We start from the raw sequence: 20,323 nt of genomic DNA, 5'->3' as shown, positions 1-20,323 counted from the left end.
CTGAGCTGCTGAGCGGAGAGGTGAGCGCTGCCGGGAATGCTGGGACATTGTACAATAACACAAGGGAGGGGTCTGGGTGATGACTGTGTCATTGTGGGTGTCAGGTTCCTATAAGGTGTCAGGACGTCACTGTCTATTTCTCCATGGAGGAGTGGGAGTATATAGAAGGACACAAGGACCAGTACAAGGACATCATGATGGAGGACCACCAGCCCCTCACATCACCAGGTAAGAGGAGACCTTCCTGATTATAGAGGACAGAGCAGGTGTGAGGTCACCTCCTCCATCATCTCATCATCACATATAGACAATGTATCAGTCACTGTGTATATTTCCAATAGATGGATCCAGTCAGAGAAATCCACCAGAGAGATGTCCCAGTCCTGGAGATTCCCGAGATATTACACGGGAACCAGAGAGATGTCCCAGTCCTGGAGATTCCCGGGATATTACACAGGAACCAGAGAGATGTCCCAGTCCTGGAGATTCCCGGGATATTACACAGGAACCAGAGAGATGTCCCAGTCCTGGAGATTCCCGAGATATTACACAGGAACCAGAGAGATGTCCCAGTCCTGGAGATTCCCCAGATATTACACAGGAACCAGAGAGATGTCCCAGTCCTGGAGATTCCCAAGATATTAAAGAGGAGCCGGAGGAGAATGTCCCACTGGATCATCAGGTAGGTGGAGCTGAGGTTCCTGTGATTCACTCTATAGATGGATGTAATGAAGCTACTTACCTTCTCCAGCAGCAGTGGGTGGAGGGTCTATGGGGAGATGTTGGTCGGACATAACTATAAATGGTAGAAGAGCAGGAGAAGTGAATAATCTTGTCCCTGGTGTCCATGAGTCTCCACCTCAGGATCGGGTCACATCGGGTTATGCAGTAATATAACCGGAACATTGATGTTGATGTGTAAAATATTGGGATGAATGTGGATCCCGTCTCCTCCTGCAGGAGATTATTCCCCTTAGTTCCTGGTTCTGGAGGTTTCTGTCCATCACTTGGATATAAGAGAATCTCTGGAGACATTTCCTTGTTTTCTCATGTCCTTCATGTTGGATCTTTCCAGGAAAGTTGTGGTGGAAGGAGGAGCGGAGAGGAAATCCCCTCATCAGTGACAGAGGAGGGTAAGAGCCTTTCATGTATCTTGTGGGTTATTCTTCCCTTATACATTGCAGGGAGAGGTCACATCCAGTGGAGGAGATGGAGATGACATAGACACCGGCTCATCTGTCTCTGGTCTCCTTCTCCCGTTGGTCGGATCAGTCTCTATCTATATCACCTTAGCGATGGCGTCATACGGCTCCTGACAATACATGCAAAAAGAAAACCGGATGACATCACTGTCTCTGTGGCTGGGGGTGTGGGGGTGTGGTAGGGAATAAGTCTGCGAAGTGGAGTGAATAGTAAATAGATAGGAGGGGCTCAGGCATCAGCCTCCAGGCTCATTTGCATGTAGCAGTGATATGATACTGACGTGTGGACCAGTAAGCACCATCAGGGACGTTACATCTCTATAGCTGCCCCCTGGGTTAATGTGGTGGACACCACTGATGATTGCGGGACGTTGCTCCTGACCTCATCCTCCTCCTCAGCTTCCTCTTCTCCTGCCTCCTCATCCAGTCAGTGTTGGACCGGCACCACCAGTTTCAGCTCAGTCATGGGGAAACACAACAGAATGTGCTGAAATTCATTTGGCTGAGCAAAAGACCGAACATCGCCCTATGTAGGGAAAGATTATCTCCCAACCACTAGAGTAACTCCCTGGATCAAACTGAGCTTTTTTCAGAAAACCAAAACTATTTACAAAAACAAACAAATTCAGAAAGTTTTGTCCCCCTGACAGTGACATGGGAATATCCCCAGCCAGGGTGATGCACATTCCGTGCCTTGTGCATGTGCTTTACTTCGTGTACAATCACGCGTAGCTGTCAGAGCTGCATAAAAGGACGGCGCCAGGTCGTTCCACAGGTGCGACTTTGTCCCTGGTGGCAGCCAAGGCGAGGTACAGAGTCGGAAGACAAGTTTGTGGTCGGGGACAAGCTGGAGGTCAAGAAAGGCGGCAAAGGTTCAGGGTCAGGGCTGGCAGCGGAGGAGCGTAAACAGAAACAGGTCCAGAGTCGCAATGGGAGATCAATACACAGGAATGCAGCAAGGGAACTAGCTTTCGCATATAGCACGAACATCCGGCGGGGAATGTTGGGAGTGGCCAGCTTTTATCTAAATCCGGGAAATGGCCAGCGCTGGCCCTCTAAATCTACCAGCGCCGACGCACGCTCTAGGGCACACGGTTTCAGGAGAGAGACATGGAAGGAGTTCAGGAAGCACATAGTCGGATGAAGACAGAGTTTATACACCCCAAGGTTTATGTGCTTCTCCACCTCGAAAGGCCCCAGAAAATGTGGTCCAAGCTTGTAGCTAGGGATTTTGTGCCGGATGTATCTGGATGATAAGTCACACCTTATCACCCGGAGAAAGGACAGGAGGAGACCTACGTTTCTTATTGGCCTGAGACTTGGTGCGGGCAGAGGCCCGAAGTAGAGACTGATGAGTCTGTTCCCAGATTGATTTGAGGTCTTGCAACAACTCTTCTACCGCAGGAACATCCGAGGGAACAGAGGAAGAGGTTGTCATGGAATTTGTCCGTAGACAATAAAGAGTCCAGGGAGTTATAGGAGAACTCCGTTCACAGCATCAGATTGGACCTTCTCCGAGTGGCCAGAGTGATGAGACCACTCAGAGTGACGGCAGATCTCGTGCAGACAGTGCTTCTTTAATTTGTCTTGAAAGTCCCTTTTTAAAGGTCGCAGTCGGGGCTTCATCGTTCCAGGTGAGTTCATAGTCCCCAACGGATGAGTCGCCTTAACACAGGTTTAGGAGTGCTGTCTCAGCTGAAGATGCCTGTGTGGTTTCCTCCAACACAGACCGGAATTATGCAAGAAATGCTGTGAGAGTAGCCGTGACTGGATAATCTCTGTCCCAGAGAGGAGTAGCCCATGCCAGGGCCCTCCCGGAGAGGAGGCTGATGATGAGTGCCACCTTACACCGTTCTGTGACAAATTGAGATGGCATAAGTTTAATGTGCAAGGAGCCTATGTTTAGCGGCAGACAGACAAACCGGGGTAGCAGGGATCTGACGCTGTTGCTGAGTGGCAATCAACTGCTGCAGCATGGCGGTGACTTGTCCAAGCTGTCCTCCTTGCATAGCAATCTGCCGGGACTGCTGGGCCACAACGTGGTAAAATCAGCAAGTTTGGGTAGTGGAACCCTGGCGGGGTACATGGCCGGATCTTACTGTCAGGCTTCAGGGGTCGTGGACCCACAGGACCACCGCAGACAATGACGTAAGCCGACACCTAGAACATTGTACTAGTATGTGACACATAGAAAGAGAAATGATACAGATCAGAGATGATTAGATCCATGAGATTCCTATTGCACACAATGACACAGTTCTCCTTCATCTCTGCTATTTCACAACACAATACATCTAGTATGCCTTCCTCCCCCAAAAATAACTTACCGTATCTGTTTGTAGCATGTAGTTCTCCTCATGATGCTGCTGGCAGGAACTCAGTGCCTGTGTATCAGAATGAGCTCCGCCTTGAACTGCAGGAGAAATTAAAAATAATAATAATAATTGTTTTATTTTACCATAAGATTATTCTTCGGTTATGTCAGCATTTAATCCATCTAACTGGGTTTGAGTAAAGGTCGGCAGTTCTACACCATCTAGAAAGTCAGTGGAATCTCCCAATCCCTGAGTGTTATCTGTGTAAAGCGCAGGATAGTATTGTCGGAATTCTGTATTTATTTTGGAGGGTGCCGTGACTATATTTCCAGATTGGAGTCAGAGCGCTTGCACATGGGACGGTTACCTTTAGCTAGTCTGGCAAGTAAGCGGCCTGTATTATTTCCGTAGTGCAGGAGTTCCGACCTTTAAATTTGGCAATGTATTTCCTCTCTCGAGTATGCTGCTCGTAAGGAGATTTTGGCTGAATTCCAGAATAAGTTGGGATGTTCCGTACTTACGCTATTGTCGACATCATGTTCTACCCACCACCCATTCATATGCTCGGTGTGAGGGTAACATATAGTCAATGCGGGGCCAGATATTATGCGCATGCATGTAATGCGTATACTCCCAGTTGTCAGGGCGCAATAGTCTCCAGACGTCTTTCAGCCTCTTCTGTGCCTAAAAGCCAGAGCTTGTGTTATGGTGTAGATTGTAATAAATTCCAACAGTCAAGAGGATAAAGCAGGGAACTTGGTCCAGTATTGCATTTTGTGTAGTAGACTCTCCCCCTCCGGAGCACCATGTACGTTGTAGAAACCCCAAAACCGTAAAATCTAGTATTGGACCCTCGGAGGGGTAAACCATGAACAACAATAAAAACAAAGAGTCCCCGAAAATCAGAAAGTGAGTGTCTTGGAAGTCGAGGTTTCCAATTTCTAAGGATTTCATGATTTCTTTGATGGTTGGATATTATTAACATTATAATATATATATATGTCAATAGGGTAATTAATATTCATGATCTTTCTCTCCATAGATGACTGTATGTTACTGACTGGCCGCTTTACTTCTGCTTGTAACTGGGGAAAAGGAAACTTCCAATATTGATTTCTTAACTATATTTTTTAGGAGAGGAAAGTACAAGAGGTCCCCATGGACGTCCCCCCTCATCTCCTTGTGGTGAAGTAGAAGATAATCAGTCACATCTTTCCACAGAAGAAGGAAATCATGGAGATAAGAGGAAGTTTTTATCTCTGAAACATGAGAACCGTTTTACCCAGAAATCAAATCCTGATCAACATCAGAGAAGTCACACAGGAGAGAAGCCATTCCCATGTACTGAATGTGAAAAATGTTTTAACCGGAAAGCAAATCTTGTTATACATCAGAGAATTCACACAGGAGAGAAGCCATTTGTATGTACTGAATGTGAAAAATGTTTTAACCGGAAAGCAAATCTTGTTATACATCAGCGAATTCACACAGGAGAGAAGCCATTTTTATGTACTGAATGTGGGGAATGTTTTAGAGAGAAATACAGGCTTGTTAGACATCAGAGAAATCACACAGGAGAGAAGCCATTTTCATGTGCTGAATGTGGGAAATGTTTTAATCACGAAGCACATCTTGTTAGACATCAGAGAACTCACACTGGGGAGAAGCCGTTTTCATGTGCTGAATGTGGGAAATGTTTTGCCCAGGAATCAAGCCTTTTCATACATCAGAGAACTCACACAGGAGAGAAACCATTTTTATGTACTGAATGTGGAAAATGTTTTACAAGGGAATCAAGCCTGTTTATGCATCAGAGAACTCACACAGGAGAGAAGCCATTTTTATGTACTGAATGTGGGAAATGTTTTAGAGAGAAATCCAGGCTTGTTACACATCAGAGAACTCACACAGGAGAGAAGCCATTTTCATGTACCGGATGTGGGAAATCTTTTGCCCAGAAATCAACTCTTATTACACATCAGAGAATTCACACAGGAGAGAAGTTATTTTCATGTACTGAATGTGAAAAATGTTTTAGAGAGAAATCCTTTCTTGTTAAACATCAGGTAATTCACACAGGGGTGAAGCCATTTTCATGTACTGAATGTGATAAATCCTATGGAGAGAAACACAGTCTTTATTTACATCAGAGAACTCACACTGGCGTGAAACCATTTTCATGTTCTGAATGCGGAAAGTGTTTTGTTTATAAATCAAATCTTGTTGAACACATGAGAACTCACAAAAAAGAGAAATTAGTTTGATGGCAAGAAAGTAGAAAATATTTTACGGGAAAAACATATTTTGCCTAACAACCGAGAACTCGCACAGGAGAGGTGCCACTTTCATGTACAGAATGTTGGAAATGTTTCCGCAGCAAAGTAGAGTTTTTTTGACATCCGAGAACTCAACTTTTTATGTCCAGATTGCGGAAAATATTTTATGAAGGAAACATATGTTATACATCAGATAATTCACACAGGTGAAGCCATTTTCATGTACTAAATGTGGGAAATGTTTTACCAAGAAATCTCTTGTTGTACATTGGAGAACTCACACAGTAGAGAAGCCATGTTAACACTTCTTACACTATGAACATTTCCAGATCTGTATTGAATTTTCTTTCTTTAGGATGACCTCTGATGATGTCTGCAGTACATATGTTATCTAAAAGTGATGTTTCTCCTGACTCTTTGGGGCACATTTACTTACACGGTCCATTCGCGATCCAGCAGCGCGTTCTCTGAGCTGGATTCGGGTCCGGCAGGGATTCATTAAGGTAGTTTCTCCGCCGACCACCAGGTGAACGCGCTGGAGTTCACCGAGCCAGGCTGAGTAAGTGCAAGCTCCGCGACAGATTTTTTTTAAATGCGGCGGTTTCTCCGAATCCGTCAGGTTTTCGTTCGGCCACGCCCCCTCCCCCCATTTCCGTCGCGTGCATGCCAGCGCCGATGCGCCACAATCCGATCGCGTGTGCCAAAATCCTGGGCCAATTCAGGGGAAATCGGCGCAAATCGGAAATATTCGGGTAACACGTCGGGAAAACGCGGATCGGGCCCTTAGTAAATGACCCCCTTTATCTCTAACTCGTTTGCCTGTTCCTCCAACTCTAACACTAAAGGCGTCACAATTGCGATGAGGAAAAATATTCTGATGGTTCTAACCACCAGAGAGGCTGTTACATCTTTCTAAAAGGGAACTTGCACAATCCACTGTGACCATAGCTCGTATGCTCCAAGTGACCACCAATCTCCAACTATTGCGCTCATGTAGTGAGGGATTGTGTCTAGTGGTCTATTGCTACCGCCGAGCCCCTCTAGGTCTCCTCTTCCCAAAAACCTTCTCTTAGTACAAGAGTCCTCACTTAGCGATGTTTGGAGAAACCCTCCATCCAAGACTATTCATTCCATTCAACTCTACATAACACTTATCAATGTACTGATGACCTATTTGTATCACACAACATCTCCATTCCATCTCCAGCGCTGCATAGAGGTCATAAAACCATCTCTGACCAGGCCCTGGTTTCTATGTCCATTATTGTCCCCAACCTCCCCTTCATTCATATACCTGGTAAAGATGATAGAGAACTTTGTTAGTGAGATCCCTCCTCTGACACTTTGGGAGGCCAACAAATCTGTCCTATGGAGTATGAGATGTCAAGTATATCTAAAGTGTTGGAGGAGTGAGACGGTATGCGGAGACCTGGATGGTGGCCTTTTCTTAGAAATGTTTTTTGGGCTTTTAAAAAAGATTTTTTGTTTTTTGTGTGTGATCACTTCTGATTTTGATTTACAAAAACTGATGGAAGTTACTGAAGACCTAATTGTGATGTGAATGGGCCATCGTATTAATATATAGGACACCATATAGTTTTAGCAGTATACACCCCTCTCTCTATGTAAAAAAATTTGGGCGGGACGGAGCCTAACACGCGTTGTGAGCAGACGCGTCTTCCCCGAGCTCTGCACTAAGTATCCTGCACATTTATCCTGCCTGGGCTATCTGAGCCAGCCATCGAGCGAGAACTGGCCCAATAACCTACCGGTATCAGCAGGCACCAGCCGGCGTTACGTTGAGTCGGCAGAAAAGCAAAGGAGACGAGGAGAGTGAAAGTATGCCAGCTAAACAACATGGCGCTGTGGCCTCAGCACAACTTAAAGCTGTAGCAACGAGGCTGGAAAAATCTGCCAGGTCAGTACCCTCAGCTGCATCTGCACTCTCCTTATCCCCAGGAAAAGGCAGCCATCAGTGAACACCAGGGCAGCGAAGGCTGCAACAGGCGCTGAGAACCCAGCCATAACCTGCAGGATATATTTGAAGTTGCTACCCAGAGTGGGGCAGCAATAGAGGCACTGGTCACACAAGTGGGCAGCCTAGCAGAAGCGATGGGCCATATCAGGCATGATCTGAGGAAAGTGAATGAGAAGGTCCGCAAGGTGGAGGACTGGGTAGGCACCCTGGAGGACAAAATACCTCCAATACACAGAGATATGGGCAGAGTGGTGCATAATATTAATAACCTAATGTCCAAAGCTGATGATCTGGAAAATCGTCTACAGAGGAACAATTTGCGATTGATAGAGGTGGTCAAAGGACAACACCTGGTGGAGTTCCTTGAGGACTGGTTTACAAAACAGTTTGGGAAAGATAAGCTCAAGCCATTGTTTGCAATAGAAAGGGCGCACCACATCCCGCTTAGAGCATCTCCAGCGGGAGCACCTACATGGCCTTGTCATGGGTGCTCCTGCAACCCGTGCCTCTCTCCGTGGTGGCTGCTCCTCCCAGCCTCTCTCACCTCTCCACGATCCTGCTCCCACCCCAGCTTCTGAGCATACGCGTCCCCATCACCTAGGGCGAGCGCCGGCACTCGTAAATTTCTCACCAATCTGGTCTGGTACAGCACTGAGTCTATTTTGCTGCAAGTCGGAGCTCTTCATGAAGAGAGACTATCCTTCTATGTGCTGCCATGTTCCACCTCATCCCTCCTGCTGGGCCTTCCGTGGTTGCAGCTTCACACACCAGTCCTTAACTGGAAGATGGGGGAGATTCTTCGTGGTGGTCCTGATTGCCAGTCTCTCTGCATGGTGGTGCCTCATCCAGTACCTATCTTGGCCTCCTCCGTAGTTCCCAAGTCTCTAGAGGGCTTGTTATCAGGACTTTTATGATGTTTTTTCCAAGAAACAAGCAGAGACTTTGCCACCACATCGCCCCTACGACTGCCCTGTTGATCTGTTGCTGGGTGCTTCTCCTCCCTGGAGTTGGGTGTATCCACTCTCTGTACCTGAGACTGCTGCTATGTCGGAGTATATTCAAGAGAATCTGCAGAGGGGGTTTATATGTAAATAAACGTAGCTGGTACAGGCTTCTTCGTGATCAAGAAGCATGGGTCACTCCATCCATTCATTGACTATCTAGGTCTTAATAAGGTCACGCCTTTCATCATAAAGCTCTTTCACCTCCTGCCTGGCTCTAAGGTCTTCTCCAACCTGGATCTTTGAGGCCCTACAACCTCATCCGGGTTTGCAAGAGTTATGAATGGAAGACTGCCTTTAAAACTCGTGATGGACATTTTGAGTATTTGGTAAAGCCGTTCGGATTGTGCAATGCACCAGCTATATTTCAAGAATTTGTGAACGCTCTCTTCGATCTGCTATAAAACGTGCCGTGGTTTATCTTGGTGACATTCTGGTGTTCTCCTCGATCTAGAGTCCCACCAGTTTCATGCACGGCAAGTTCTTAGTCGCCTCAGGACCAATCACCTCTACGCCAAACTCAAAAAATGTCAATTTCACCAGCGGAGGATCCTACGTTTCTTCAATGGCCGCGTCCAGAAGGTCTTTGAGCAATTCAGAGATTCCTGGGTTTTGCAAACTATTACCGTCAGTTTATCACGAACTTCTCCGCTCTTGTATCTCCCATTGTGGCGCTCACCAAGAAGGGTGCCAATCCCCATCTTTGGTCTTCGGTGACTTTTCGAAGTTGAAATCCGCCTTTACCTCAACCCCAGTTCTCACTATGCCTGATACAGAGAAGCCCTTTAATTTGGAAGTTGATGCGTCCTCTGTAGGAGCAGAGGCGGCGCACACCCAGAAAGGCCCTAAAGGCCGAACTCTCTCTTGCAGCTTTTTCTCTAAGACATTTTCCTCCGCAGAGAGGAATTACTCCATAGGAGATAGAGAACTTCTGGCCATCTTGCCCTGGAAGAGTGGCATTATGCTCTGGAGGGAGCTCACCATCCAGTCTGCGTATATACAAATCTTAAGAATCTCCTATATCTCCAGACAGCCCAATGTCTCAACCCTAGGCAAGCCCGTTGGTCACTCTTCTTTTCACGTTTCAACCTTCTGATCCATTTCCTTCCTGCTGAGAAGAATATCAAGGCTGATGCCCTTTGACGTGCCTCTGATGTCATTGGAGAGGAACTGGCCCCTCGGCATATAATTTCTTTTGAAAAACTTGTTTTTGCTGCTCCGGTGGATCTTTGGCAGCTTCCCCCAGGCAAGACGTATGTCCGACCTGCACTGCGAAAGAGGATATTGACATGGGGACATTGTTCACGTGTGGGTACCCCAAGGTGCAACGCTCTGTGGCCCTCATTTCCCATTTCTACTGGTGGCCTGACCTGGTCAAAGATGTTCGGATTTTGTGGTTTTTTCACTTCCTGTGCCGATAATAAGCCATTTCACCATAAACCAGCTGGTCTGCTGCTGCCGTTACCGATACCTCTAGGTAATACCGTCATCTGGGTGATGCCTGACCGGTTTTCCAAGATATCCCATTTTGTTCCCTTTGAAGGTCTTCCGTCTGCTCCTCACCTTGCCAGTTTGTACTTTCATCATATCTTCCGGCTTCATGGACTTCCTCAGCACATCGTTTCTGATCGAGGGGTTCAGTTTGTTTCTAAGTTCTGGAGGTCCTTGTGCATTCAGCTGCAAGTGAATCTGGACTTTTCTTCCGCTTATCACCCGCAGGCGAATGGTCAAGTGGAAAGGGTGAACCAAACTTTGGGCTGTTGTCTCCGCCATTTTGTCTCTGCACGTCAGGATGACTGGTCCAATCTGTTGCCATGGGCAGAGTTTCCTATCACTCCCTGGACTCTGAGTCTGGTGGGGCAGCTCCTTTCTTTGTTGCCTATGGACGAATTCCACGCCCACCTCTTCCTCTGTCCGATCCCTCGGATGTCCCTGCGGTAGAAGAGTTGGTGCAGGACCTCAAATCAATCTGGGAACAGACTCATCGGTCTCTGCTTCGGGCCTCTGCCCACACCAAGTCCCAGGCCGATGTAAATGTAAGTCTTCTCTAGTCTTCTCTCCAGTTGACAAGGTGTGGCTATCATCCCGATATGTCTGGCTGAATATTCCTAGCTACAAGCTTGGACCATGTATTCTGGGTCCTTTCGAGGTGGTGAAGCGCATAAATCCTGTGGTGTATAAACTCCGTCTTCCTCCCGCTAAGCACATCCCGAACTCCTTCCATGTCTACCTCCTGAAACCTGACATCTTGAACCACTTTTCTCAGCTCTCAACCTCTTGCTCCACTGACGTCTTCGTATGACTTTTATAACTTGGTCGCGGCTTCTTTATTCACAGCTCTGTTCTAGACCTAGGGTGAATGGGGGACGGACAGGGGTGTTCTCGATGGGAAAGGGCACACGGCAGGGATGTCCCCCATCTTCCCTCCTCTTCGCAATTGATATGGAGCCACTGGCATGTTTAGCACGGTCCTTCGGGGAGATCCAGGGATTTCCCCTGGGCTCAACGGAGGAGCGTATATCTTTATACGCTGATGACGCCCTGCTGTATCTAGGTGATGTTAACAACTCTATAGCCTCAGTTATACAATTAATTAGGGAATTTAGGGACAGATCTGGTCTCAGAGTTATCTGGAACCAGTCCAGCCTGCCTCTAAGACCATTGCCGGCCGATTTGCCTGCACACAAAACACCACTACGAGTTGTGATGAAATTTAAGTATCTAGGCATACTGGTCTCGGCTGGGGCTCACAATTATGTGGAGGAAAACCCCCTCCCGCTGCTCAATACTGTTAAAGAGAAGGTAAATGTCTGGTGTGGACTGCCACTCTCTATGGTAGGGAGAGGTAACTGGTGCTTATGCCCCAACTGCTGTATGTTCTCCATAACCCCCCAATCTGGTTACACATAAGACTATTTTATAGAATGCAAGGTTTATTCCGAGAAATGAGAAAAAAAGGGCACCCACGCATTAAAATTGAAACACTGCAGCAGGCCAAAACTGAGGGGGGTTTGGCGATTGCAAATCCATGGATCTACTCAAAGGGTAGGCAGAGCAGTCCACACAGGTGGGCCCTGGGGGGTGCATTGTAATAGGAATGATGGGTATGCAGCCCCCTATAGAAGCAATTGAGGCGGGAGTCAAAGATACTAGAACTGCAGGGAGGAGTCCGACATTAAATTTGATAACTAAAGTGTGGTCCAAAATGAAAACAATGCTGGGATTGGAATGACATAGTGTATATTTTTTATATGGCACAATCCAAAGCTTCCTGGGATGTTCAATTAGAGGGTTTCTTGCCCTGGTAAGACAAAGGAATATATTTTCTGACTTTGAAAAACTGAAGGAGGAATTTGATTTACCACATTCGCAATTTCATAGATTCTTAAAGTTAAGACACGTATACGAGAAGTCAGTACGGGTGGGCCCGATTCAAATATTGCAAATGTTTGTCTTTAAATTTGCAGTGTCTGGGGGTAATGCCCGTGGACTATTTTCAGGAATATATAGGCACCTTTTGGAAGAATACCTTAAGGGTCACCCATTATCAATGTGAAGATGTGAAGCCCATATCTGATGAGCAATGGGAGGATATATCGATACAAAACGGATACAGGGATCTCCTCCCACCATCCAGGAATTTATTAATAAAGTAAATAACATAAGATTGGAATGGGGAGTTTATCTGAAAAGGAAATGCCCTAAGAAATTTGAGAAGCTGTGGGGCCGATGGTTGGAGGCACCAAATTTGCCTAGTAAGGCACTTATGGATCCGAGAGGCTCTCTTTCTTATCAGATGTTGGCACTTGTGCAGTGAGTGATTTGATCTGTAGCCATATAAAGTGGTATAATATACTACATGGTTGACGTATTGTTCTTTGTTACCACCCTGAGATCTATAAACTGTTCCTGTAAGTATGAATACTGATATACCTACTGTCTGTGGTAAGGGGGGTGTTGAGCTTGGGATATTTGTATGTTATGTTCTGTACTTTGTCTAATTGTAATGTTTACTTTATTGTGTTGTGAAATCAGAAAACTTTAACTAAAAATATCTGATTTAAATCTGGCGCTATTAGTTAGATGGGGAGGGGGCGTGAGAGTATTTGTCACACAGGGGAGATTTAAATGTCGGCACCGAATGTTTTTTTGGGGGAAGGAGGAGAATCTTGTAGTGCGGCAGCTCATACTGGGATAGCGGCTGCTTCTGGTACTCTGCTGTGGGAGAAGTGTGTGGCTGTGTTCAATAAGTACCCGTGTTTGACGACAGAGGGCGTTCCAGAGGAAAGTTGGTGTTATCATCGTGAGCTGGCATCTATCAAACAACGGCAAAACAAATTGCAGACTGATTGATTGGTTAGTTGGGATTTGGCAGCCCTCTGAGTAAGACGTGTTTTGTGATTTTCGCTTAGATGGAATAAGAGCAGTATCGTTCAGTAATTCGCTTTTTTTTCTTTGGATGGGAAAAAATGCTAGAACATAAAAGCAAAGTTGGATGCTGTTTATGGGGACACTCCGCCATCTATGACCACAGTTAGATATTGGTTCAATGAATTTAAACCTGGGCGAACATCCGTTTTTGATGAGGAGCTACCAGGACGCCTGGCAGACGTGGTTACCGAGGAAATCATTCAAAAAGTCCATAATATTAAAATTGCTGATCGATCAACGAAAGTGCATGAAGTAGCAGAGGCCGTAGGTACATCGACCGGAACGACAATTAATATTTTACATCATAAGTTGGCGATGAAATAATTGTTGGCCCGATGGCTGCCGCGATTGCTCGCGGTGGACAACAAGCGGATGCGGCTGTTAACAATTGATTTCTCCTGGTAAATCTGCTCTAAAGAAGGTGAGGACGGTCCCATTGGCCGGAAAGGTCATGGTGATGATTTTTTGAGATGCGAACAGCGTCATCCTCATGGATTTTTACGAAAAAAGGAAGACAATACTACAGTGAGTTATTGGACGGCTTCGATAAAAAATTGAAGGAGACATGGACGCATTTGTCGAAAAAGAAGGTGCTATTTCACCACGATAACGTACCAGCACATTCATCCGGAGTTGTCGACGTCAAACTGCAGGAATTGCTGCCACTTCAGTCCACAAACGTCCCTATATTCCTTTTCATTGCTGTTGCAGATGCAGCCAACAATCACCTGATCGTCTGGAAATTTTTGTAGGTGGTTGTTTGTAAAATTTTATGTATAGAGAATAGGCCCTGCACACGGGGAAGATTAATCAAAAGTGTCTGAAAGCAGAACTGTTGTAGTTGTCACCCGTACCCTTCTCCGTTCCCCAGCACCTCCGCCAAGCTACTCACCTGGCCACGTTCCAACGATGGCTCCGCTAATTGCCACTGGTCACCAGCTAATCAGATAAATAGCCAGCCTCTTGCATATGCCTTGTGTTGAGAATTCCCGTTGTGACCCCGGTTCCGTCCCTCACTACACTCCTTTGCTACCTGCTCTGACCTTCTGCTCTGCCTCTGACACTCCTGTGCTGCCTGTCTCCGACCACAGTTCTGCCTCGTGAGTCTGTACCTCACCCTGGCCGCCACCACGGACAAAGTCGCGCCTGTGGAGCTACCTGGTGGTACCATGCTGCAGCAAGCCCAACCTGCTTTGTGGCGGGTTCTGGTGAAAACTGGGTACCGTTTAGACTCTGCTCCCAGGTGTCGGCTTACGTCATCGTCCGCAGCAGTCCATTACCCCTGGAGCTTGACAGCAGTTGCTGATGGCAACCAATCATAGCTCAGCTCTCATTTTGTAAACTTCTGAAAGCTGAGCTCTGATTGGTTGCCATGAGGACAGTTCTGCTCTCTGACACTTCTGATTAATCTTCCCCCATGTGCATGGCCAATTCTAGCACATTTGCTGAATGAGGCGAAAATTAAAATGCTTCCCTCCTGCAGTAGACTGCCTCTATTCCACACCTACATTTTGGCAGTTGAATCGAAACCCACCAGGTAAATAGATTTATTTACCTGGCAACAAGCGCCCGAATCGTCCACGTAGTAGCAAAATGCTGCTCCCCAAAAGGCTCTGCATTCTGCCGCCTGAGGCGAGATTTTTATCTTGCCTCGTGACTGATGCGGCCCTGATCTGATGCTGTGCCTGATGCTGATGCTGTGTCTGGTGCAGTGGTAGATGGAGACTTGTTCTTTGCTCTTCCTATTAGTTGCTGCCTCATAATAATTAATTTTTAGCGCATGGACTTTTCCTCACTAACCACACCCCTTATCCCTAAGGCACGCCCTTTCCACAAGCGTCTAAAATGCTTAAAGGGGTTGACCACCTTTTTGTTTTACACATAAATTGGCCATGTGCCTTCACTGCCTTAATAATATTCCCTGCTCCCTCTCCTCTCCCTCTGTCTGTCAGTGACTGAGAGAGTAAAAAGAACCTGGAGGCCGCCATGACAGAGGACAGAAGGGGAGGGAGAAGGAAGTTGTGAGGAGAACAGGGACAGAGACCTGTCTAATGGAAGACACTTATTGAAAAGTGGCCAATCCCTTTTATATCTGCAGCGCAAGACGTCACCCAGGTCTCCCTCCTCTTCATCTCCTCATGATAGACTAAGCATCACTAGCGCCCTCCCCCTCATAACCAAGCCCCGCCCACACTGATCACATGATCTGTAACATCATCACAGGTCCTTCCTCCACCACTTCTCCTCTATACATGTACACCCTGCCCCCTCAGTGACATCACACTCCCGGGTCACATGACTAGTGGATAGTGAGCAGGAGCCCCGCCCCTCGGTGACATCACACTCCCAGGGTCACATGACTAGTGGATAGTGAGCAGAAGGACCTGTGTGAGGTAGAGAGTGTCCTGCACTGAGGAGAGAAGAGGTAAGTGACCAGAGGAGGGACTACAACTCCCAGCATGCTCCAGGAGCACACATACTATATGGAGGGACTACAACTCCCAGCATGCTCCAGGAGCACACACACTATATGGAGGGACTACAACTCCCAGCATGCTCCAGGAGCACACACACTATATGGAGGGACTACAACTCCCAGCACGCTCCAGGAGCACACTATATGGAGGGACTACAACTCCCAGCATGCTCCAGGAGCACACATACTATATGGAGGGACTACAACTCCCAGCATGCTCCAGGAGCACACACACCATATGGAGGGACTACAACTCCCAGCATGCTCCAGGAGCACACACACACTATATGGAGGGACTACAACTCCCAGCATGCTCCAGGAGCGCACACACTATATGGAGGGACTACAACTCCCAGCATGCTCCAGGAGCGCACACACTATATGGAGGGACTACAACTCCCAGCATGCTCCAGGAGCACACACGCTATATGGAGGGACTACAGCTCCCAGCATGCTCCAGGAGTACACACACTATATGGAGGGACTACAACTCCCAGCATGCTCCAGGAGCACACACACTATATGGAGGGACTATAACTCCCAGCATGCTCCAGGAGCTCACACAGTATATGGAGGGACTACAACTCCCAGCATGCTCCAGGAGCTCACACACTATATGGAGGGACTACAACTCCCAGCATGCTCCAGGAGCTCACACAATATATGGAGGGACTACAACTCCCAGCATGCTCCAGGAGCGCACACTATATGGAGGGACCACAACTCCCAGCATGCTCCAGGAGCACACACACACACTATATGGAGGGACTACACCTCCCAGCATGCTCCAGGAGCACACACGCTATATGGAGGGACTACAACTCCCAGCATGCTCCCAGAGCACACACGCTATATGGAGGGACTACAACTCCCAGCATGCTCCAGGAGCACACACACTATATGGAGGGACTACAACTCCCAGCATGCTCCAGGAGCACACACACTATATATAGGGACTACAACTCCCAGCATGCTCCAGGAGCTCACACACTATATGGAGGGACTACAACTCCCAGCATGCTCCAGGAGCTCACACACTATATGGAGGGACTACAACTCCCAGCATGCTCCAGGAGCACACACACTATATGGAGGGACTACAACTCCCAGCATGCTCCAGGAGCACACACACTATATGGAGGGACTACAACTCCCAGCATGCTCCAGGAGCTCACACACTATATGGAGGGACTACAACTCCCAGCATGCTCCAGGAGCTCACACACTATATGGAGGGACTACAACTCCCAGCATGCTCCAGGAGCTCACACACTATATGGAGGGACTACAACTCCCAGCATGCTCCAGGAGCACACACACTATATGGAGGGACTACAACTCCCAGCATGCTCCAGGAGCACACACACTATATGGAGGGACTACAACTCCCAGCATGCTCCAGGAGCACACACACTATATGGAGGGACTACAACTCCCAGCATGCTCCAGGAGCACACACACTATATGGAGGGACTACAACTCCCAGCATGCTCCAGGAGCACACACACTATATGGAGGGACTACAACTCCCAGCATGCTCCAGGAGCACACACACAGTCTCCTCCATGTCCGCTCCAGTATCTGGAGGTTTCTGTACAGTCATGGCCATAAATTGTGAGAATGATACAAATGTAAATTGTTACATAGGTGTTATAATGGTAATTTGCATATTCTGTCAGGATTAACTAACAATCCCACCCCTGGACACTTTACAAGGAGGCTGGTGCTTGGCATCATTGTTTCTCTTCTGTTACCCATGGTTATCTCTAAAGAAACACGTGCAGTCATCATTGCACTGCACAAAACTGGCCGAACAGGGAAGAGTATCGCAGCGAGAAAGATTGCACCTCAGTCACCAATCTATCGCATCATCAAGGAATCCAAGGATAGAGGTCCCATTGTTACCAAAAAGGCTCCAGGAGCCCAAGAAGGACCAGCGAGCGCCAGGAGCGTCTCTTACAAGTGTCTCAGCTTGGGGATGGGGCTCCCAGCATCGCAGAGCTCAGGAATGGCAGCAGCAGGTGTGAGGCATCTGCACGCACTGTGACACTGCGGAGACTCCTGGAGCAAGGCCTGGTGTCCAGGAGGGCAGCACAGAAGCCGCTTCTCTCCAGGAACCATCAGGGACAGACGGATATTCTGCAGGAGGTGCAGGGAGTGGACGCTGAGGACTGGGGGACAGACGAATATTCTGCAGGAGGTGCAGGGAGTGGACGCTGAGGACTGGGGGGACAGAGGGATATTCTGCAGGAGGTGCAGGGAGTGGACGCTGAGGACTGGGGGACAGACGGATATTCTGCAGGAGGTGCAGGGAGTGGACGCTGAGGATTGGGGGACAGACGGATATTCTGCAGGAGGTGCAGGGAGTGGACGCTGAGGACTGGGGGACAGACGGATATTCTGCAGGAGGTGCAGGGAGTGGACGCTGAGGACTGGGGGACAGACGGATATTCTGCAGGAGGTGCAGGGAGTGGACGCTGAGGACTGGGGGACAGACGGATATTCTGCAGGAGGTGCAGGGAGTGGACGCTGAGGACTGGGGGAAAGCCATTGTCTCTGATGAATCCCCTTTCCGATTGTTGGGAGAAGACAAGGTGAGCGATGCCCCCAGTCCTGTCTCCTGCACCTGTAAAGCTCCTGCAGCCATTCATGTGGGGGGGGGGGAGGGGGCGGCTTCTCAGCCAAGGGAATCGCCTAAAAACACCTCCATGGATAAAGAATGGAGCAGAATGTCCTCCAGGAGCCGCTTCTCCCAACCCTCCAGGAGCAGATGGTGATGAGCAGAGCCTCCTCCAGCATGATGGAGCACCGGCCATAAAGCAAAGGGGGAAACTAAATGGTGCAGGGAACAGAACACAGAGATTCTGGGTCCATGGCCTGGAGACTCCCCGGATCTTATCCCATTGAGAACTTGTGGTCAATCATCAGGAGACGGAGGACAAACAAAGACCGGTCAGGATTTGGTCCAGAAGGTGAGTGAGAGCTGCCAGGGAGAATTGCAGAGGTCCTGGAGAAGAAGGAGAGGTCCTGCAGATACTGACTCGCTGCAGTAACTCCTCCCACCTGACAATAAAAGCTTCTGCTCCCCATAGTATGATTGCACTTGTATCTCTGTATGTGATAAACATCTGACAGACCAGAGGGACACATCATGTGACAAGAGAAGATTTGTGTCATTCTCAAAACTTATGGCCGTGACTGTAGAGTTTGCTCTTAGTTCTTGTCCTGTTTCCTCAGGTTCTATAGATCCAGGACTCCCAGAGGTTTCTCCTAAAGATGATCCTTTCCATCAATGATCCCCCAGGGATCCGGGAGAAGGACAGAGAGCAGATGGCGGGCAGGATCCTGGAGCTCACCCTGGAGATGATCTCCTTGATAACCGGAGAGGTGAGAGTCTCCCAGGACACGGCTCTTATCTCTAGGAATAACAGCGGGAAATGACTGGAGAGGTGAAGGATTCTTAGGATCTATGTAGTGATCAGTGTCTCCCCATACACAGGATTACACAGTAGTGAAGAAGTCGTCTGGTGAGTGTGTGACCCCCCGTGTGTCAGGAGGATGGACCCAGAGCCCCATCACCGAGCCTCCACCTCATTCACTGATACATGAGCAGAAGATCCTAGAACTTACCTCCAGGATCACTGAGCTGCTGAGCGGAGAGGTGAGCACTGCCGGGAATGCTGGGACATTGTACAATAACACAAGGGAGGGGTCTGGGTGATGACTGTGTCATTGTGGGTGTCAGGTTCCTATAAGGTGTCAGGACGTCACTGTCTATTTCTCCATGGAGGAGTGGGAGTATATAGAAGGACACAAGGACCAGTACAAGGACATCATGATGGAGGACCACCAGCCCCTCACATCACCAGGTAAGAGGAGACCTTCCTGATTATAGAGGACAGAGCAGGTGTGAGGTCACCTCCTCCATCATCTCATCATCACATATAGACAATGTATCAGTCACTGTGTATATTTCCTATAGATGGATCCAGTCAGAGAAATCCACTAGAGAGATGTCCCAGTCCTGGAGATTCCCGAGATATTACACAGGAACCAGAGAGATGTCCCAGTCCTGGAGATTCCCGAGATATTACACAGGAACCAGAGAGATGTCCCCGTCCTGGAGATTCCCGAGATATTACACAGGATCCAGAGAGATGTCCCAGTCCTGGAGATTCCCGGGATATTACACAGGAACCAGAGAGATGTCCCAGTCCTGAAGATTCCCGAGATATTACACAGGAACCAGAGAGATGTCCCAGTCCTGGAGATTCCCGGGATATTAAAGAGGAACCAGAGAGATGTCCCAGTCCTGGAGATTCCCGAGATATTACACAGGAACCAGAGAGATGTCCCAGTCCTGGAGATTCCTGGGATATTACACAGGAACCAGAGAGATGTCCCAGTCCTGGAGATTCCCGGGATATTAAAGAGGAACCGGAGAGATTTCCTATTCCTGAAGATTCCCAAGATTGTCCGCAGGATCCAGAGAGATGTCCCAGTCCTCTATATTTCCATGTTGTTAAAGAGGAACCGGAGGAGAACGTCCCACTGGATCATCAGGTAGGTGGAGCTGAGGTTCCTGTGAATCCTCTATAGATGGATGTAATGAGGCTACTTACCTTCTCCAGCAGCAGTGGGTGG

At 48.0% G+C, this 20,323-nt stretch overlaps 2 protein-coding genes across 2 annotated transcripts in view; both read left to right on the top strand.

Moving 5' to 3' along the window:
- Positions 1-6,206, top strand: part of LOC140116863 (uncharacterized) — a 14,249-nt gene extending 8,043 nt beyond the window's left edge. Inside the window, exons 2-3 of the mRNA XM_072133299.1 lie at positions 2,810-2,836; positions 4,652-6,206. Of these exons, the coding sequence (XP_071989400.1) occupies positions 2,810-2,836; positions 4,652-5,781 (1,157 nt within the window). The 3' untranslated portion in view covers positions 5,782-6,206. The remainder of the gene's footprint in view (positions 1-2,809; positions 2,837-4,651) is intronic.
- Positions 1-20,323, top strand: part of LOC140119889 (uncharacterized) — a 27,273-nt gene extending 6,950 nt beyond the window's left edge. The window contains exon 2 of the mRNA XM_072139324.1: positions 18,917-20,323. Within this exon, the coding sequence (XP_071995425.1) occupies positions 19,631-20,278 (648 nt within the window). The 5' untranslated portion in view covers positions 18,917-19,630 and the 3' untranslated portion in view covers positions 20,279-20,323. The remainder of the gene's footprint in view (positions 1-18,916) is intronic.

The sequence above is a fragment of the Engystomops pustulosus genome, chromosome 2, assembly GCF_040894005.1.
Source record: "Engystomops pustulosus chromosome 2, aEngPut4.maternal, whole genome shotgun sequence".
NCBI classification, from domain to species: Eukaryota; Metazoa; Chordata; class Amphibia; order Anura; family Leptodactylidae; genus Engystomops; species Engystomops pustulosus.
This window is presented reverse-complemented; position numbering and strand designations above follow the sequence as displayed.